The sequence below is a fragment of the Phycodurus eques genome, chromosome 15, assembly GCF_024500275.1.
Source record: "Phycodurus eques isolate BA_2022a chromosome 15, UOR_Pequ_1.1, whole genome shotgun sequence".
Taxonomy (NCBI): Eukaryota; Metazoa; Chordata; class Actinopteri; order Syngnathiformes; family Syngnathidae; genus Phycodurus; species Phycodurus eques.
Window position 1 is genome coordinate 13,996,191 of NC_084539.1, and position 18,617 is coordinate 14,014,807.

At 39.4% G+C, this 18,617-nt stretch overlaps 1 protein-coding gene across 4 annotated transcripts in view; it reads left to right on the plus strand.

Moving 5' to 3' along the window:
• Window positions 1-18,617, plus strand: part of LOC133413312 (phospholipid-transporting ATPase ID-like) — a 19,058-nt gene continuing 441 nt past the window's right edge. Inside the window, exons 1-29 of one of the 4 annotated variants that reach the window (XM_061697479.1) lie at window positions 5-748; window positions 2,663-2,745; window positions 2,853-2,911; window positions 2,981-3,094; window positions 3,566-3,751; window positions 5,817-5,915; window positions 6,032-6,093; window positions 6,269-6,341; window positions 6,518-6,588; window positions 6,676-6,758; window positions 6,847-7,005; window positions 7,480-7,568; window positions 7,994-8,187; window positions 8,270-8,478; window positions 8,553-8,596; window positions 9,449-9,614; window positions 9,703-9,891; window positions 11,059-11,174; window positions 11,241-11,405; window positions 11,869-11,980; window positions 12,137-12,242; window positions 12,352-12,502; window positions 12,618-12,801; window positions 12,893-13,116; window positions 15,482-15,565; window positions 15,647-15,892; window positions 16,051-16,189; window positions 16,317-16,447; window positions 16,999-18,617. The exon at window positions 16,999-18,617 is cut by the window's right edge and continues 441 nt beyond it. In XM_061697479.1, coding sequence (XP_061553463.1) covers window positions 2,691-2,745; window positions 2,853-2,911; window positions 2,981-3,094; window positions 3,566-3,751; window positions 5,817-5,915; window positions 6,032-6,093; window positions 6,269-6,341; window positions 6,518-6,588; window positions 6,676-6,758; window positions 6,847-7,005; window positions 7,480-7,568; window positions 7,994-8,187; window positions 8,270-8,478; window positions 8,553-8,596; window positions 9,449-9,614; window positions 9,703-9,891; window positions 11,059-11,174; window positions 11,241-11,405; window positions 11,869-11,980; window positions 12,137-12,242; window positions 12,352-12,502; window positions 12,618-12,801; window positions 12,893-13,116; window positions 15,482-15,565; window positions 15,647-15,892; window positions 16,051-16,189; window positions 16,317-16,447; window positions 16,999-17,265 — 3,777 coding nt within the window. In that variant the 5' untranslated portion in view covers window positions 5-748; window positions 2,663-2,690 and the 3' untranslated portion in view covers window positions 17,266-18,617. Of the gene's footprint in view, window positions 749-2,662; window positions 2,746-2,852; window positions 2,912-2,980; window positions 3,095-3,565; window positions 3,752-5,816; window positions 5,916-6,031; window positions 6,094-6,268; window positions 6,342-6,517; window positions 6,589-6,675; window positions 6,759-6,846; window positions 7,006-7,479; window positions 7,569-7,993; window positions 8,188-8,269; window positions 8,479-8,552; window positions 8,597-9,448; window positions 9,615-9,702; window positions 9,892-11,058; window positions 11,175-11,240; window positions 11,406-11,868; window positions 11,981-12,136; window positions 12,243-12,351; window positions 12,503-12,617; window positions 12,802-12,892; window positions 13,117-13,758; window positions 14,586-15,481; window positions 15,566-15,646; window positions 15,893-16,050; window positions 16,190-16,316; window positions 16,448-16,998 lie in introns of those variants that run through there. The other 3 variants (XM_061697480.1, XM_061697481.1, XM_061697482.1) reach the window with 3 other exon arrangements.

Consider the following 18,617-nt stretch of genomic DNA (forward strand, 5'->3'; position numbering starts at 1 on the left):
AGTGGCAAGGTAAAAATTGTATAGGCAGTAGACTTTAATGATAATATTTTCTCTCTTTTCTTATGCTGGTATTTACGCTGGATGCCATGACTTAATTATCACTCCCTACCAGCAAGTATTGCAATCAAGCCATGCATATCAAGTAAAATCAAATTTAACATATACAGTACTTCCATGTATATAAATGTAAGTATTGTAGTTCATAACTGCTACTGTATTTCAAATCAGTTGTGACATATTTCACCTCTTCAGCCAGTATACGCAATTTTGTATTGTTATACAGTTTCAGGCATGCGCACTCACCCCAGGATGTGTTGCATATCTGCTTAGTCCAGTCAAACCCACATTGTCTCCTCTGATTGGCCAGAGCCATTCGTCTGTACCGTTGTTTTACTGCCCACCCGGTGTCACCATCCAGGTCCAAAGATCACTTTTTTGTTTACCCAAGCGGTTAGCAGGGAGGCTCACCCAGAAACCCCGTTCTTCCTTTTCGAACCTGAAACCTCAACTGGTAGCTTGTCTCACACCACCTGCTCCATCCTGTGTGTCTTTCATCCGGTTGTGGGGTTCAACAGAACCGCCTGGTTTTCTACACTGTTCCAGAAACTGAAGTGTTTAAGTCCAAACTGAGTGCAGACAAGGACCAGCCTTTGTTCGAGACTGAGTCCAGATAAGTTTTTCTTTCTTTCGGCCATGTTTCTGTAAATGTGGAAGACCCTAAAGGACACCAGTCTTATTATTGTTTAAGGTATGTGTCCTTGTTCAATATCTTTGGTAAACCAGGCAAGTACACAACTAATCAAAATGTAGGTCTCAACTGTTTTTTAGCCACATTGTTTTTCCTAGCTGTGTAAAATCAAATCAAGAATTCTATCTTGAGTAAATTACACGGTAATCCAAATATGTTCAGCTAAAATGTGATGTTGTAGTGGGGGGAAATTATCTAAAATAAATGACAGCTTTATGAAAAGTATTAACTTCAGCTCTTTTGTGTATGTAATTCATTGTACATTCATATATTTATTCATTGTACACACACACACAGACAAAAGTGTTGTTTTTTTTACTTTCAATTCCTCTTTTAGATAATGATAAATATAAGTACGGTACATCTTTTTTAGATTGTACTAAAAGTATTAATTCCATTAACATGAATTAATCGGACACAGGGGAACTAAACGACCATAGTCATATCACCACATTTAATCTTTGTGGTTATAAACAATCTGTCATATAGATTTTACTTAGGTGCAAAGGGTTGAGTAGGGAGTGGCTGCATTTATTTGGTCGTGAAAACCTCAAAAGTGCCAGCGTTTACTGTCCCTGTCAAAAAGTTCTGTAGTTTTCTTTCATTTTGTGTCATTGACAGCTGGTTGCGCAAATGAGAAGTGAAATGATAAAGCATTCGCTTGTCTGCCAGTCACACCACAACATTGGTATTAAAAGTTATCTGTTGACTAGTTAACATCAGAAAATACTACTACTTCTATTATAGAATTTCAAAAATAGAACAAGAATTTCCACTTTAATATGAAAATGTCATCTACCCACTTTTGGGTAACTTGGGTCTGATTACATTTTCATTTGTAGGCCATTGCACCGAATGGATGCCATTTGCTTGTTGAACATAGTGAACTCCTCAAAATATGTATTGGCCCATCTCAGGCAACATAATTTGTTAATGTCATTGTTTTATTGAACTGAATCTTCTCATATGAGTAACATGACAGAAAGTATAGGAGTGAGTTTTTTTTAAGCATAGAATAGGCAAATACATGAAATATTGCACTTATGCCAATAGCTAATACACATTACAGTGAAGACAAAAAATATATATTTTTTCAATAAATAATAATCAAAAACATTTTTTTAGGTAATAGGACTGAATCATGATTTTAATCCCCCCCCCCCCCTCGAGCCATTATTAAAATTTATTGGAATGTACAGAAAATAATTGAGGGAACTTACTTTTGGCCTCCCCATGGCCTAGAGGATCTGAATGATGATGCAACTACCTATTCACCATCTGACTTGTGGAAATATTCCAAACTTTTCAGAGGGGATAATGTGTTTAGGGTAATAGGACTGAATGAAAACAGGGGCAGGACTAATGTGTGAATTTAAAAGAAATTGTGTGTGTGTTTGTAGAGAATATAAAGTATGGTTGAGATAAAGAGCAGCACAAATTTGTAAAAATTATAACATTTCTGAAGGATTAAAATTATTCTATTTCATGGTAAAATCTAAATTTAGGAAGTGGAGCAGGCGAGAAATTGTATTTTTCCAGTATTCCAGGTAGTTTAAAATAGTGTTTCAAATTGTATGTATTAAATATGTGTTCAGATCAATGTGGGGGACACTTTGCTTAATAAAAACATGTATTTTACATTTTACTTTATTGTGTATCTATACATGTTATCTCCTGGGTACGCAAAAGTGCCAGTTCAGTGCAATGGCCCAAAATACAAAAGATGCCTCATGGGATACAGTGTTGTCATCTAAGACTGCAGTTATTATTTTTTGCACAGGCAGAATTTCTGATACTATTATTGTAATTAATAAAGCCTATGTGTTGCAAGTGAAATCTCCACTACCATAACTAAACATCTTTCATTTCCCTCCGTAACCTCTTGCAAGTATAATAAATCCTGTTTTCTTCTAGTTGTACAATATGAAGAAACAGAGATAAAATGGGATCAGTGGTGTCCTACTTTGATCAGCTGTGTGGGCAGCAGCAAAAGAAAGGCAAGTAATTGAAGGTCCAATAGTTTTTTTCATAGGTCTAAACACCATATAATACATACATAGTCATTTTCTGAATAATTTATTACGTCTATTTTCTTGACCAACAGAGGAGGAGAGATGCTTACGAGCCAATGACAGACCTTTCAACCTGTCCTACCACTATGCTGTGAGTACCCAAGATTAAAGAAATAACACTGCAGCAATGTAACTCCTCTCTCACTTCTTCCCTCTTCAGAATAATGCCATTAAGACCTCCAAATACAACATCTTCACCTTCCTGCCACTCAACCTTTTCGAGCAGTTTAGGAGGCTCGCCAACAGCTACTTCCTCTTCCTCTTTATACTTCAAGTAGGTCCAATCAGCCAGATAGTGTGCACACTAGCCACAAGATTAGATTAAAAAAAAAAAAAAAATGTTAATAAAAACGTACAGTGGGTACAGAAAGTATTCAGACACCCTTAAAATGTTCACTCTTCTTTTTAATAATGCAGCCATTTGCTAAAATCAGTTAAGTTCACCCCGCCCCCCCTCCCCACATTAATGTATTTACACAACACCCCATATTGACAGGAAAAAAACGGAATTGTTGAAATCTTTGCAGATTTATTAAAAAAGAAAAACTGAAATATCACACAGCCATAAGTATTCAGACCCTTTGCTCAGTATTTAGTAGAAGCACCCTTTTGAGCTTTCCAGAGATGCTCAATTGGGATTAAGTCAGGGCTCTGTCTGGGCCATTCAAGAACAGTCACGTAGTTATTCTGAAGCCACTCCTTCGGTATTTTAGCTGTGTGCTTAGGGTCATTGTCTTTTTTGAAGGTGAAACTTCAGCCCAGTCTGAGGTTCTGGGCACTCTGGAGAAGGTTTTCATCCAGGATATCCCTGTACTTGGCCGCATTCATCTTTCCTTCAACTGGAACCAGTCGTCCTGTCCCTGCAGCTGAAAAACACCCCCACAGCATGATGCTGCCACCACCATGCTTCACTGTTGGAACTGTTGGACAGGTGATGAGCAGTGCCTGGTTTTCGCCACACATGCCACTTAGAATTAAGGCCAACAATTTCTATCTTGGTCTCATCAGACCATAGAATCTTATTTCTTACCATCTTGTAGTGCTTCAGGTGTTTTTTTTAGCAAACTCCATGCAGGCTTTCATGTCTCTTGCACTGAGGAGAGGGTTCCGTTGGACCACTTTGCCATAAAGCCCCGACTGGTGGAGGGCTGCAGTGATGGTTGACTTTCTCAAACTTTCTCCCATCTCCCGACTGCATCTCTGGAGTTCAACCACAACGATCTTTGGGTTCTTCTTTACCTCTCTCACCAAGGCTCTTCTCCCCCGATTGCTCAGTTTGGCCGGACGTCCAGCTCTAGGAAGGGTTCTGGTCGTCTCAAACATCTCCTATTTAAGGATTATGGAGGCCACAGTGCTCTTAGGAACCTTAAGTGCAGCAGAAATGTTTTTGTATGATTCTCATTTGCTCTGACATGCACTGTGAGCTGTAAGGCCTTATGTAGACAGGGGTGTGGCTTTCCTAATCAAGTCCAATCCGTATAGGCAAACACAGCTGGACTCCAATGAAGGTGTAGAACCATTTTAAGGATGATCAGAAGAAATGGACAGCACCCGAGTTAAATCTGAGTGTCACAGCAAAGGGTCTGAATACTTATGGCTGTGTGATAGTTCAGTTTTTTTGTTTTAATAAATCAGCAAACATTTTGACAGATAAAAAACTCTTGTTTTTATCTGTCAATATAGGGTGCTGTCTGTGCATTAATGAGGAAAAAAATGAATTTAAATGATTTTAGCAAATGGCTGCAATATAACAAAGAGTGAAAATTTTAAGGGGTTCTGAAAACTTTCCATACCCACTGTATGCATGTCTTTGTTATTCATATTGCTTGAGAGTTCTGGTGTTGGATATCATTACAGTAGATTGTGTGTTTATAGTTATGTTTTAATCCGAACATTGCAAATGTCAATCCTGTCTTTTTTTAGTGCACCTTTAAACAACAGACCCTACAAACACAATAAACTTGGTTTCAGTGCCCATGTTTGTGATTATGCCTTTATACACCACCACAATGGAATTAAATGATAAAGATGTGACGGAAATGTAGTGTTTGGCGTTAAGGTATACAAATAGGTTGGCAAATTAAGTATCTTTGATCACATGGTTTTGTATTTGCTTGTCCGCCATTTTGGAGGTCCAGATCGGGAAGATAAGCTGGGCTTGAAAATGAAAGACTAGAAGACCGATTAGTATTCATTTTGGTGCCCAGTCAACATGGGTCTCGCCAAGCAAGGGGTAGGCTAAGGTTTACCCGATTGATTCCAAATTGGCATCAGTAAACGGTGAAATGAGACTTTGTCCCTCCCACCTGTAATTTTTGCAGCCAAACACCTCACAGTAATTCAAAAATTTTTGATGTTGGCTTTCAATCAAATTTCTCTATTCACACACCTACAAAGCACCAGATCATAAAGCGTTGACCTCCAACATGGCGGCCATGGGAGTGTCCGTAGGTGTGTCACTTCATGCAAAAACTATTTATTGCAGTCTTTTTATGCAGAATACACATCTCCATTAACAGGGTCTCAAAATTTTGACAAAGTGCCATTATTTTAAATATAATGTTTAATACTTCGCGCCTTGAACATCGCCAAATATTGCAGTGAGATGAAATGGCTGATGTAATGAAATTTCTATTTCTTTATGCTCCTCTTATGTTTTAGGTCCATTTTTCTTTGGTGGAATGTCACCATAGAAAAAGAGAAACAATAGAAATAGAAACATAGTATAGCCCTATATGCCTCACAATTCATCTTGTGACTTCTGTCAGCAGTCACATCATCAATAAACATCTCTTCACCCTTTCCGTTAGCAGTCATACATGGCCGTGCGTGAGAATGCCTCCACCTTGTTTGACACACGATGCGCAGTATAGTATACTTGGATCAAAAGCTGTCATTAGCTATTATTTTACCTGTTGACCTCAGTTTCATATTTCCAAAATTCTGTCATTGTCTAAATACTTCTGGATCTAACTTGTGAATGCGTGTGTGTACAGCTCATCCCACAAATTGCCTCACTCTCCTGGTTCACCACAGCCGTCCCTCTCGTTTTGGTGCTCTCTATAACAGCGGTCAAAGATGCCACCGATGACATTGTGAGTTGACACTATAATAATAATCTGCTGATGAAATCTCACTCTTATCCAATAACCAACCTATTGTAAAAACAAATACAGCATATTGTGTTCTTTCTGTCATTTATTTCAAACAGAACAGGCACAAAAGTGACAAACAAGTGAACAACCGCAAAGTCAGCGTCCTCATCGATGGAGAGTGAGTCATAATTTTTGTTTTCTTGTTATATATTTGTTTGTTTCACATTGAATAACAAAACTAGAATGAGCTTTATCCGTCAATATGCAGCATGTTGTTGTGAGCTTTTGTTGTGAGAAGTAGTGCTTCTGAATCACATTACAATCTAAATATATATTTGATTTTATTCTGGCAGACTTCAAAATGAAAAATGGATGAATGTTCAGGTTGGAGATGTCATTAAACTGGAGAATAACCAGTTTGTTACAGTAAGTACCACAACAATAACATGTTTAGGTATTAATAGATATTTATTGCTACTTTAAATATGTTCATTGTGATGCTTTGACCTCAAGTCATATATTTTTTGACTTGACTATGACATCTGACTTTATGATTACTTTGTGGAATTTAATGCTTCTTGCTTTCTTATTCTTTTTTCCAGGCAGACCTTCTTTTGCTCTCGAGCAGTGAGCCTTTAAATCTGGTGTATGTGGAAACAGCAGAACTAGATGGGTGAGTACGGTAAATGTATTTGATTAGTATGTATTGTTGTGTGGTTATTTCCCCATCATTCTTTTAATGTGCTTGTGGTCTCCCCAGTGAAACCAATCTGAAGGTGAAACAGGCACTGACTGTCACTGGAGAGATGGGGGACAGCATTGAAGCACTGGCCAGCTTCAATGGTGAGAACTCCAATGGTTTGTTGTTTGAAAGTAACACTTTTAATATTGTGGTATTTACAATGTACTCACTGTACCTCGATGTTTTCAGGCAAAGTCAGATGCGAACCCCCAAACAACCGCCTGGACAAATTTAATGGGACACTCACAGTAGATGGTCATACGTACTCTTTGGATAATGACAAAGTTCTTCTTCGTGGATGCACTTTGAGAAACACTGAGTGGTGCTTTGGACTGGTTATCTTTGGAGGTAAACTACTGCCTACCATTGATGACTCATTCTGGATGCAACTATGAAGACACCAAATTTGTCATGCAATTACAAAGCTGACATTGATGTCAGTCTGGAACTACCGGGGCCCACACATGCATCACAGACATTTTCTCATTAATGATATACTGTAGATCCTAACTTTGACTTCGACTTAATAGGAATTGTACACAACAATTGTAAAAACCACATAGCTCTCAATCCATTTATATACATGTAATATAAATGTAGTAATACATAACATAATGCAAATGTAACTATGAAGAAATTATTCTCAAGGTTTGCCTCTGAGGGACATCATGGCTTCGTTTTATTAAGTTATGTTTGAACACATTTCTCTCAAAACTGTAATAGAAATTATACAATTTCCTTCTCAATTTTTAAATTTCTGAACCTGTTTAATATGCATGGTTAACAGCTGTATAAATTCAACATGGTATCCTCCTTTTGCAGGTCCGGACACAAAGTTGATGCAGAACAGCGGAAAGACAACGTTCAAACGCACAAGCGTTGATCACCTCATGAATGTCTTGGTGCTTTGTGTGAGTTTCAGTCAATTTCAAATGTTGTACAACTGTATGCCAAAAATATTAGAATATACTGTATATAACTTAAAAGTTTGGTTGTACACTATTTGGGTAGTTAATTGAGAACTCCTGCACAGTCTAATGAGATCCAAAACAGGACCTTCAAAACTGAGCATTATTATACTGTGTGTGTGTGTGTGTGTATATATATATGTATATATATATACACACACACACACACACACATATATGTGAAGCAGGACCATATATATATATATATATATATATATATATATATAAAATTGTGCTCATGTATTCTCATCATTTTCCTCACTCATTCGATTGTGCATGCGTATATAATGAAGTGTCTAGTGAGTGTACATGTTAAAAGGCTTTTCTTTATCTGTGCACATATAGTAAGTAAGCTTTTTCCTTTACAGATCTTTGGCTTCCTGGCGTCCATGTGCGCCGTTCTTACCATTGGCAATGCAGTCTGGGAGATGAAGGAAGGCTCGGGGTTCACTGTGTTCCTCCCTCGGGAACCCGGTGTCGATGCTCCTCTCTCATCATTCCTCGCCTTCTGGTCTTACGTCATCGTCCTCAACACGGTGGTGCCTATATCTCTCTACGTCAGGTACTATATGTATTCTGGCTCATGAAAAGCAAAGAAAATTAGTAGAAAACTGTTTTTCTCACAACTAACTTTGATATGTCAGTGTGGAGATCATCCGTCTTGGAAATAGTTTCTACATTGACTGGGATAGGAAAATGTATTACCCGAAGAAGGATACTCCTGCTCAGGCGAGGACCACCACTCTGAATGAGGAGCTGGGTCAGATCAAATATATTTTCAGTGACAAGACAGGCACCCTGACGCAAAACATCATGGCGTTCAATAAGTGTTCGATCAATGGCAAAAATTATGGTGAGGAGCAGGAGTTATAAAACTATACAAAACAGCTACAATATTAATTTGTTGTGTTGTATTTATTTTTTCAGGCGAACTGTTAGACTATTCAGGACAAAGGATGGAAATAACAGAGGTGAGTTATGTTAATGGTTGCAAACTGGTCATATCATTAGGTACAATAACTTGTTCAAAACCTAATTAAAAGAAGTGAATAAGGAGGGGAGGCAGCAGTGTTGTGGCTTGGAGGTGTTAGAGGGTGTAAAATGTAAAAGTTAAGACAATTATAGTAAAATCCAAATCCAACATCATGGATCATTGATCGAGAGTTCCTGAGCTCTTTGGATAACAGCCCCACCTGCCAGATTGATGTTTATATACATTACAAAATACACAATAAAAGTCAGCCTCTATTGCTGACAACAATGCTCTCTATTCCGGTGTTACACACCACAGACGACCGTAGATTCAGACTTGTTTGGCACACCACCGAACCTACTTTGATCTTTAAGGGGGTACAAGTGTTTTGGCACAATGCTCCATGTTAGGTAGAAGTGGTGGTGGCATTGTGATCATTAAATTCAGATTGACAATAAAGAGTGCGGCTACACACACACACACACACGCACACACACACACGTTGGTCTTCCTTTGTTCTAATAATTGTTTTGCTGACACCTAAGAGCAGGCTATGTAATATAATGCATGAATGACGGTGCTACAGGACCACTGGTTAATTGCCCCGGCAACCCATAATATACTGTTGTTAAGAACTGTAAGGATACAGTACAATGTGTCTTTCGGTGTCCTGAAAAGGGATATATAAGTATTTTCATTATTATTATTATCACCATCCTGAGAGATGTTTCTGCTCTTTTGGGTACCGCACTTGGCCAACTACAATTACAATCTGAAATCACAAAAATTTACTCCCTTAGGGGCTTTGAGCATGTGGAGTAATTTCTGACAAGCATCTTTCTCTCTGTAGAAGACACCAAGGGTCGACTTCTCGTGGAACCAGCTGGCCGATCCGAAGTTCATTTTCCATGACCACAGTTTGGCGGAAACTGTCAGGGAGGGAAACTTGGAGGCTCAGGCCTTCTTCCGTTTGTTGGCCCTGTGCCACACTGTGATGCCTGAGGAAAAGAAAGAGGGTGAGCTGCATAACTGCATCACTGTATACTATGCAAAACATATAATCTGACTATATAACCACATTTTATGTGTCCCATTTGCTACAAGGGGAGCTTTACTACCAGGCTCAGTCCCCTGATGAAGGTGCTCTGGTGACTGCTGCTAGAAACTTCGGATTTGTGTTCCGTTCACGCACACCAGAGACCATCACAGTCGTGGAGATGGGCGAACAAGTCATCTATGAACTTTTGGCTGTTTTAGACTTCAATAATGTGCGCAAAAGGATGTCTGTCATAGGTGAGACCATTGGCAGCATAGATTAACAGAATTGTTCAGCTGTTAGCTCCTGCTCATGTTAGGCCCGCCCCACACTGCGCGATGCGGTCAAACTCAATTGGACGGGACCATCGCAAAAAAAAAATAATAATCGGTTGACAACTCACAACCACACATTGACCTATTTGATATATGGACGCTCTGAGCAGCGAGCTTGTATAGCCTTTTGATGGTGAACATACAGTATATTTTACAGCATCACATATTAAACAAAAGGTAGAGTAATGGTTAAGGAAGAAGAGGTTTGCTAAAGAGAGAGGATGTGGGTGAGAATAAAAGCGAGAGGGTAGATATAAAAGAGTACACAGCGCGGTTCTTACTGCGCTCACACATTTTGACCACAAGCTTCGTTACTTCTTCCACAGGTAAATTATAAATTATAAATATAGTTGAGTGTTGTTGTAAAATACAATATATGTACAGTATATGTTACATACTGTATTTAAATAACGGCTGTTTTGTGTCTCTCTCACTTTAAACCTGGAAATGTATTTCTAGCATGAGTGAAAGATTATGTGGATTTTGATTGGCTGTAACCCGCCATGCACCCGTGATTAAAAGTTTAAATTGTGACAAACACTCATGAAAATAGTCGGTTCGGCCACATCGCTCGGTGTCCCAGCCTTTAGCAGTTTACTTGGCGGAGGCCATACACCAATGAAAATGGAATTTAATTTAGATTTGTTTACTTATATACAGTACATAAATGGCCACTGATGATGTCGGCATTCTCTTGCCTGACTTTAGTGCAGGCATCATGGGATCAATCACCGTTTGAAGGTGAGTGTGAATGGTTGTCTGTTTCTATTTGGCCTTGTGATTGACTGATGACTAGCCCAGGGTTTGCCTTTTGCTCTAAATCATCTTGGATAGGCTCCAGCTCCCACGACCCTGAACAGGACAAGCATTATATTATAAGGTTGGATGGATTAATCCAATCCACATTAATTTCACTATTGAATCAAACTTCTGTATTGCATATAAAATTGCATACTAGCGAGAGAGAGGAAATTGTCGCCACCTGCTGGAGGAGGGGGAGCACCAACAGTTGAACTGGATCTATTTTATTTTCCTCAAAGAGTAAGATCGAATTAATTCATAAATTCATACCCTTGCTATGATTTTCAGTTCGTAACCCTGAGGGGAAGTTGACTCTATACTGCAAAGGAGCAGACACCATCATCTATGAGAGGCTTCATTCCTCCTGTAACAAACTAATGGGGGTCACCACCGGACATCTCAACGTGAGTTTTTATTTTCTCCCAAGAAAGGTAAAACATTGATAACCACTGATGTTTCTAACCCCTTAGGAGTATGCAGGCGAGGGTCTCCGCACATTGGTTCTAGCTAACAGGCATTTGGATGAGCACTATATTAAGGAGTGGATGCAGCGTCACCATGAGGCCAGCACCGCCATTGATGGAAGAGAGGAGAAACTTGATGGATTGTATGAAGAGATTGAAAAAGACTTGTTGGTTGGTACACTTACTGATTCCATTGCTTTATACTCTTTTGTTGACCTGAATGCATTTAGTTTCTCTAAGCAAGAATACTATTTATTTTGCTTATCTGACATAAGATGGGACATCGTGGGGCTAAGGAATATTTTTTTGTACTACTACTCAAGCAAGAAGCACATTAACTTTGAATAATATCTGACAAAAGATGGTTGCATGAATGTTTTACTTACGTTTAATGACAAGTTGCATTTTTTAAAATTACCCTGCAAAACAGCAAAATGCCATATTGACAATTTGACATACATAAAATGGCCTTTGTTTGAGTAACTAACTTACATTAGTTCATCATCCTTCATCAAGTCTTTTTCATGATTTAAATGTGTTAACGATAATACTATTGAATGCGCTAAAAGGTTTGTTTTTCTTTCTAAAACAATTTTAAAAATGCATTCTTACCATTTAAAAAAACTTGATTTAGCTTCTGGGAGCAACGGCTGTTGAAGACAAGTTGCAGGATGGTGTCCCACAGACAATAGAACAGCTGGTTAGAGCTGGCATAAATATCTGGGTGTTGACCGGAGATAAACAGGGTTGGTATTCAAAATTATTTTGTGATTTTTATGTATGTATCTATCAGTAATATCAATGTCTGTAACCTCGGGCACATATTTTCCAAAAGGTTTGCCATAACTTGACAAATTATGTTTTGCATGTTTTGTTTGATTGAATGTTTACAAATCCACCAGAGACGGCTGAGAATATCGGGTATTCCTGCAACATGTTGCGAGAGGAGATGAAGGATGTGTTCATCGTGTCAGCAAATTCAGAGGAAGGAGTGAAAGAGGAGCTAGTGTAAGTGAGTTCAAATTTCTTTTTTTTTTCTTTTTCTTTTTTGCAGGGTCTGCTATCATTACTTGGTGTATTACATGAGTCATACGCTCCATGTTGTACTGTTTTTAAGGGGTGCAAGAAGGAAAATGTGTCCAACAGCAGCAGAGGCACCAACTGTCTTCAAAGCTCGTGCAGGCTTCTTCTGGCTTCAGAAGACAGAAACTGTTCATGATGACAAAGTGAATGGAGAATATGCCCTTGTTATCAATGGACACAGTCTGGTAAGAACCCATATTTGTGCAATCAAATAATATTTTACGAAGAAAGAAGATTTGACTTCATTTCTCCACCCATAACTGAAATTCTTAGTTTCCTCATCTTCCATTTAATCCTTAGGCCTTTGCCTTGGAGAAAGATTTGGAGTTGGAACTGTTGAGGACAGCATGTATGTGCCAAACTGTGATTTGCTGTAGGGTCACTCCACTACAGAAAGCCCAGGTTGTTGAACTGATTAAGAAATACAAACAGGCGGTCACTCTGGCCATTGGGGATGGCGCCAATGATGTCAGCATGATCAAGGGTAAACTCATTCGCAGTTGATATAACTGCAAATGATATAATGCTAAGAAATTATCAGAATACATTGGAGTTTATTCGTGTTTGTCTTGCAGCTGCACATATCGGTGTTGGTATCAGTGGTCAGGAGGGCATGCAGGCTGTTCTGTCCAGCGACTTCTCCTTTGCCCAGTTCCGCTATCTGCAGCGTCTCCTGCTGGTGCACGGGCGCTGGTCCTATCTGCGCATGTGCAAGTTTCTACAGTATTTCTTTTACAAGAATTTTACCTTCACCTTCGTGCATTTCTGGTATGCCTTCTTCTGTGGGTTTTCAGCACAGGTGAGCGTGATTGCTATGTTGTTCCATTTCTGTCATGTTGTGTTATGATACAGTAGATGGACATACAACCCCAATTCCAATGAAGTTGGGACGTTGTGTTAAACATAAATAAAAACAGAATACAATGATTTGCAAATCATGTTCAACCTATATTTAATTGAATACACTACAAAGACAAGATATTTAATGTTCAAACTGACAACTTTTATTGTTTTTAGCAAAAAATCATTAACTTGGAATTTTATGGCTGCAACACGTTCCAAAACAACTGGGACAGGTGGCAAAAAAGACTGAGAAAGTTGAGGAATGCTCATCAAACACGTTTGGAACATCCCACAGGTAAACAGGCTAATTGGGAACAGATTGGTTCCATGATTGGGTATTAAAGGAGCTTCCCTGAATTGCTCAGTCATTCACAAGCAAAGATGGGGCGAGGTTCACCTCTTTGCGAACAAGTGCGTGAGAAAATAGTCGAACAGTTTAAGGACAATGTTCCTCAACGTACAATTGCAAGGAATTTAGGGATTTCCTCATCGATGGTCTATAATATCATCAAAAGGTTCAGAGAATCTGGAGAAATCCCTGCATGTAAGGGCAAAGCCGAAAACCAACATTGAATGCCCATGACCTTTGATCCCTCAGGCACCATTGCATCAAAAACCGACATCAATGTGTAAAGGATATCACCACATGGGCTCAGGAACACTTCAGAAAACCAATGTCAGCAAATACAGTTCGGCGCTACATCCGTAAGTGCAACTTGAAACTCTACTATGCAAAGCAAAAGCCATTCATCAACAACATCCAGAAATACTGCTGGCTTCTCTGGGCCTGAGCTCATCTAAGATTGACTGATGCAAAGTGGAAAAGTGTTCTATGGTCCGACGAGTCCACATTTCCAAATTGTTTTGGGAAATTGTGGATGTCGTGTCCTCCGGGCCAAAGAGGCAAGAACCATACGGACTGTTATGGACGCAAAGTGCAAAAGCCACCATCTGTGATGGTATGGGGGCTGTGTTAGTGCAAATGGCATGAGTAACTTACACATCTGTGAAGGCACCATCAATGCTGAAAGGTACATGCAGGTTTTGGAAAAACATACGCTGCGATCCAAGCAACGTCCTTTTCTTGGACACCCCTGCTTATTTCAGCAAGACAATGCTAAACCACATTCTGCATGTTTTACAACAGCGTGGCTTCGTAGTAAAAAGAGTGCGGGTACTAGACTGCCCTGCCTGCAGTCCAGACATGTCTCCCATTGAAAATGTGTGGCGCATTATGAAGCGTAAAATACGACAACGGAGACTCCGGAATGTTGAACAGCTGAAGCTGTACATCAAGCAAGAATTTGAAAGAATTCCACCGACAAAGCTTCAACAATTAGTGTCCTCAGTTCCCAAACATGACCCTGTCCCAGCTTTTTTGGAACGTGTTGCAGTCATAAAATCCTAAGTTAATGATTATTTGCTAAAAACAATCAAGTTTATCAGTTTGAACATTAGATATCTTGTCTTTGTAGTGTATTCAATTAAATATAGGTTGAACATGATTTGCAAATCATTGTATTCTGTTTTTATTTATGTTTAACACAACGTCCCAACTTCATTGGAATTGGGGTTGTATATTATTGTAGAGCTGTAGAAATGTAAAGGCAAAGCGTGAGTTTGTTTTTGTTATGGACAGACCTCGCAAAAGAAGTCCAATAACATTTCTCCTAGACATGCCTCTGCATTATCTTTGCCAACATGATCATTCAAGTCCCCCTGTAGAATGATGGCATCCACAGGAAGACCTTATGCACAAGCTGAAGCTCCTTCACTACCAGAACCTAGACATTCTACAGTATGCCACAACAACTACAGTAACTCTGGCAACAGAAAACTCGACCACCAAGGCACCTGCCCTTCAACGACTCCACTAAATAGCACCGTATCTCTATGTTTCCTTTCATGGGTGTTGAGTTCAAGGGGTGATGGTCCAAAGTGGCTTTTATATGCCTGAACTCTGCCAGACACATTGAGTGGAGACATGATCACCAGGCACTGATCTTTGAGCTCTTTGCCTGGCCTGGGTGAGGCCTCAGTGCCCCGTGTGTGTCCAGAGCGGGTAGAGCCCCTCTATGTAGTATTATCCGTAGGAATCTTTTGAGTCACACTTAGCACAACCTTGGATCAATTTGTCTTGGGATCCAGGGGCCAGCCCCAAGCCCCAACATCATAGGCTCCTAGGTTCATCTGGATACTTTAACCCCTTCACCACATTGCAGTGGTAATTATTGGAGGGTTTTATACGAGGCATTCATTTATAATCACAGACAATGGTTTATATTATAATCTGTTAACTGTTTTGCTGTTATAATTCATAGACCGTATATGATGAGTGGTTCATCACCATGTACAACCTAGTGTACACAGCTCTCCCTGTCCTAGGCATGAGTCTTTTTGACCAGGTATGCAACAGTCACAGGACACTTTATTAGGTATACCTGTATAATATAATAAGATATGAGTTCATTTCTTCTTTTTTGCAGGATGTAAATGATCGCTGGAGTTTCCAGTATCCTAAGCTCTACTCACCGGGGCCTCTGAATGTTTACTTTAATAAGAAGCTGTTTGTCCGCTGCATGATCCACAGTTGCTACAGCTCCCTCATCCTCTTCTTCATCCCATGGGCGGCTATGCACGACACAGTCCGAGATGACGGAAAAGACATTGCGGATTATCAGTCCTTTGCTTTACTGGCACAAACGTGTTTGCTTATTGTGGTCAACATCCAGGTAAGAAATTTAAAAAAAATATTTCTTTTTTTTTTGTCAGTGTTTCACAACAAACATAAATACTGGACTCTGATAAAGTACTCCCAGTCGTAAAGTACACTGTGCAAATGAATATGTTCAGTAAAAAATATGTACTTCATATGGATTTAAAACTGCAGCTGTGTCTTGACACCCATTACTGGACAGCTGTGAACCAGTTCTTCGTGTGGGGAAGCCTTGCAGTCTACTTTGCTACCACGTTTACCATGTACAGCAACGGCATGTTCCTCATCTTCACCTCCACATTCCCATTCATTGGTAAGTCATTGCAGTTTATTGCAGAAGTAAGAAAGAGATGGAGAATTTTCTTGTTATAATACATTGGACAGTTTAAAAAAACAGCTGTTGTGTTCTGACATTTTCACCCCTGTGTTTGGGACTGCAGGTACAGCGAGGAACTCGCTGAACCAGCCTAATGTATGGCTGATTATACTCTTAACAACACTCCTCTGTAGTCTGCCAGTGGTGGCTTTCCGTTTCATTGTCATTCAGCTTCATCCCACAGTCAATGACAAGGTATGAAAATCCCGAGTAGTGGCAATGGGTGACTCATGTCATGTAGCACCTGGGGAGCAGAGTGGGGACGTAGCTGGGAGTAAGTTTTCTCATCTTTTTGCTAGCCTCCCAATCGTGGTAAGTTGACACTGACAACGCGCTTTTGCTCACACCCCCGTGCCGGTCGGGGGATCGTTTTTTTACCGTTCTTCCACAAACGCATTAGTGAGGTCACATACTCAGCCTCTGATCTAATTCATTCCAAAGGTGTTCTATTGGTTTGATGTCAGAACTCAGTACAAACCAGTCAATTTCATCCGCTTCAACCCCTCTCATCCATATATTTATGGACCTTGCTCTGTGCAGTGGTGCACAGTCATGTTGGAAAAGTAAGGACAATCCCCAAACTGTTTTCACAAAGTTGGGCGCATAGAATTGTCCAAAATCCCAGCGTTTGCCCCCAATTTAATTATTCTTCTCAGTGTTCATATAATCTCGGAGCTAAATGCTCTTTGTAGTAATTAATGTAGGCATGTTTTCTCAAATTAAAAGGAATTACTTTCTCTCTACAGGTGAGACAAAAGGTACGTAAGGAGGCCCTGCCAGCTCCAGCTCCTCGTCGTCCACCGGTCAGGCGAATCAGCACCAGGCGATCGGGCTACGCTTTCTCTCACGCTCAAGGTTACGGCGACCTGGTGACATCCCGAAGATTCCTGCTGAAGCGTCCTCTAAAGAGTCGGCCCACTTTGTTCCAACAAACAGACTCTCCTCTGGCACAGGACCAGCCACAACACTATCGCAACATCACGGAGGAGCCGGAGCAGCCAGTGCACTACTAGTTCAAAAGTACAAACTCAATAAGGTTTCATTGCAGGGTTCATGATCAAGAGGAAGATTGCTGCATGAATGGGCTCTTAAACAAACTGTTATACAGTATATACATGTATACTGTACGTATACATATACTAATGCTGTTCCTACTTAAATAATTTAAGTGTAAAAAGGGGGAGCATGGGATTTTTGTTTTTCCTTAAAAGGAAAGCCTGGTTGGCTTGAAGTCTAAATTCAGGTTTCGTTGGTGTTGAATTACTTTTGCTGGTTATCAAGTTTTGAAACTGACTAAATTATGTCACAAATCTTAATAAACTGAAAAGAAATGTTACAACTCCTCAATCATTATGAATCCATATTAATTTTACTGACTACTTTATTAGGTACACCTGCCCAATCTGTTGTAAATAAAAATGCAAAATCTTTCTAAAATATAAACCATTTGCCAAGATAATTTTGACAAACATCTTCAGAAAATGTATTATTTAAACTATATCTTTATCAGGCAGCATGGTGCAGATGTGGTAAGCACATCTGCCTCTCAGCTAAGAGGTCATGGGTTTGAATCTCGGACCAATGTGATGTTTGCGTGTTCTTACCATGGTTGTTGGGGTTTTATCCAGATGCTTCAGCTTCCGCCCACATTCCAAAAACATGCAAATTAGGTTAATTAAAGAGTCTAAATTGTCCATACGTGAGAATATGAGTGTGAATGGTTGTCTGTTTTATATCTGCCCTGTGATTGGCTGGCGACTAGACCAGGGTGTAACCCTCCTCTCGCACAAAGTTAACTGGGATAGGCTCCAGCAAACTAAATCAAATTAATGAATGGATGACTCATTTTCATTTTGGATGCAGATTTTTTTCATTGAATCACAATAAAGTTTACATGTGTATCTAATGTTGTAGCAATTGGACAACAGCTGCATGGATAAATCAAGAGAATTTAAGCCGCTGAGGTGAACTATTAGCTGAGTAGCTTACTCTGAGGTTTGGGAAACTGAAGTAATTTAATTGTCTCAGTCAAATACATATTGCAATGTACATTTCATATTATTTTCACATATCATGTGTTCTGTGGTTTATAGTTCATTTTGACTAACTAGGGTATGAATTAAAATTTCGCATCAATTTGATTATTAATTTTGTTTTTTTATGTATTGAATTGCAAGTGGTAGAAGATGGATGGATGAATTGCCATTCTCCCAGGTGTAATTTAAAATGCATTTGCAAGTTATCTGTTTTTTTTCTTCTATTGTATTAGATTTGTTGTTTACATGATTATTATTTACAAGATTGTTTAACATGTATTGTTGTTATTCTGCATTATTGTAATGCCATGATTTGTTCATTCATTTGA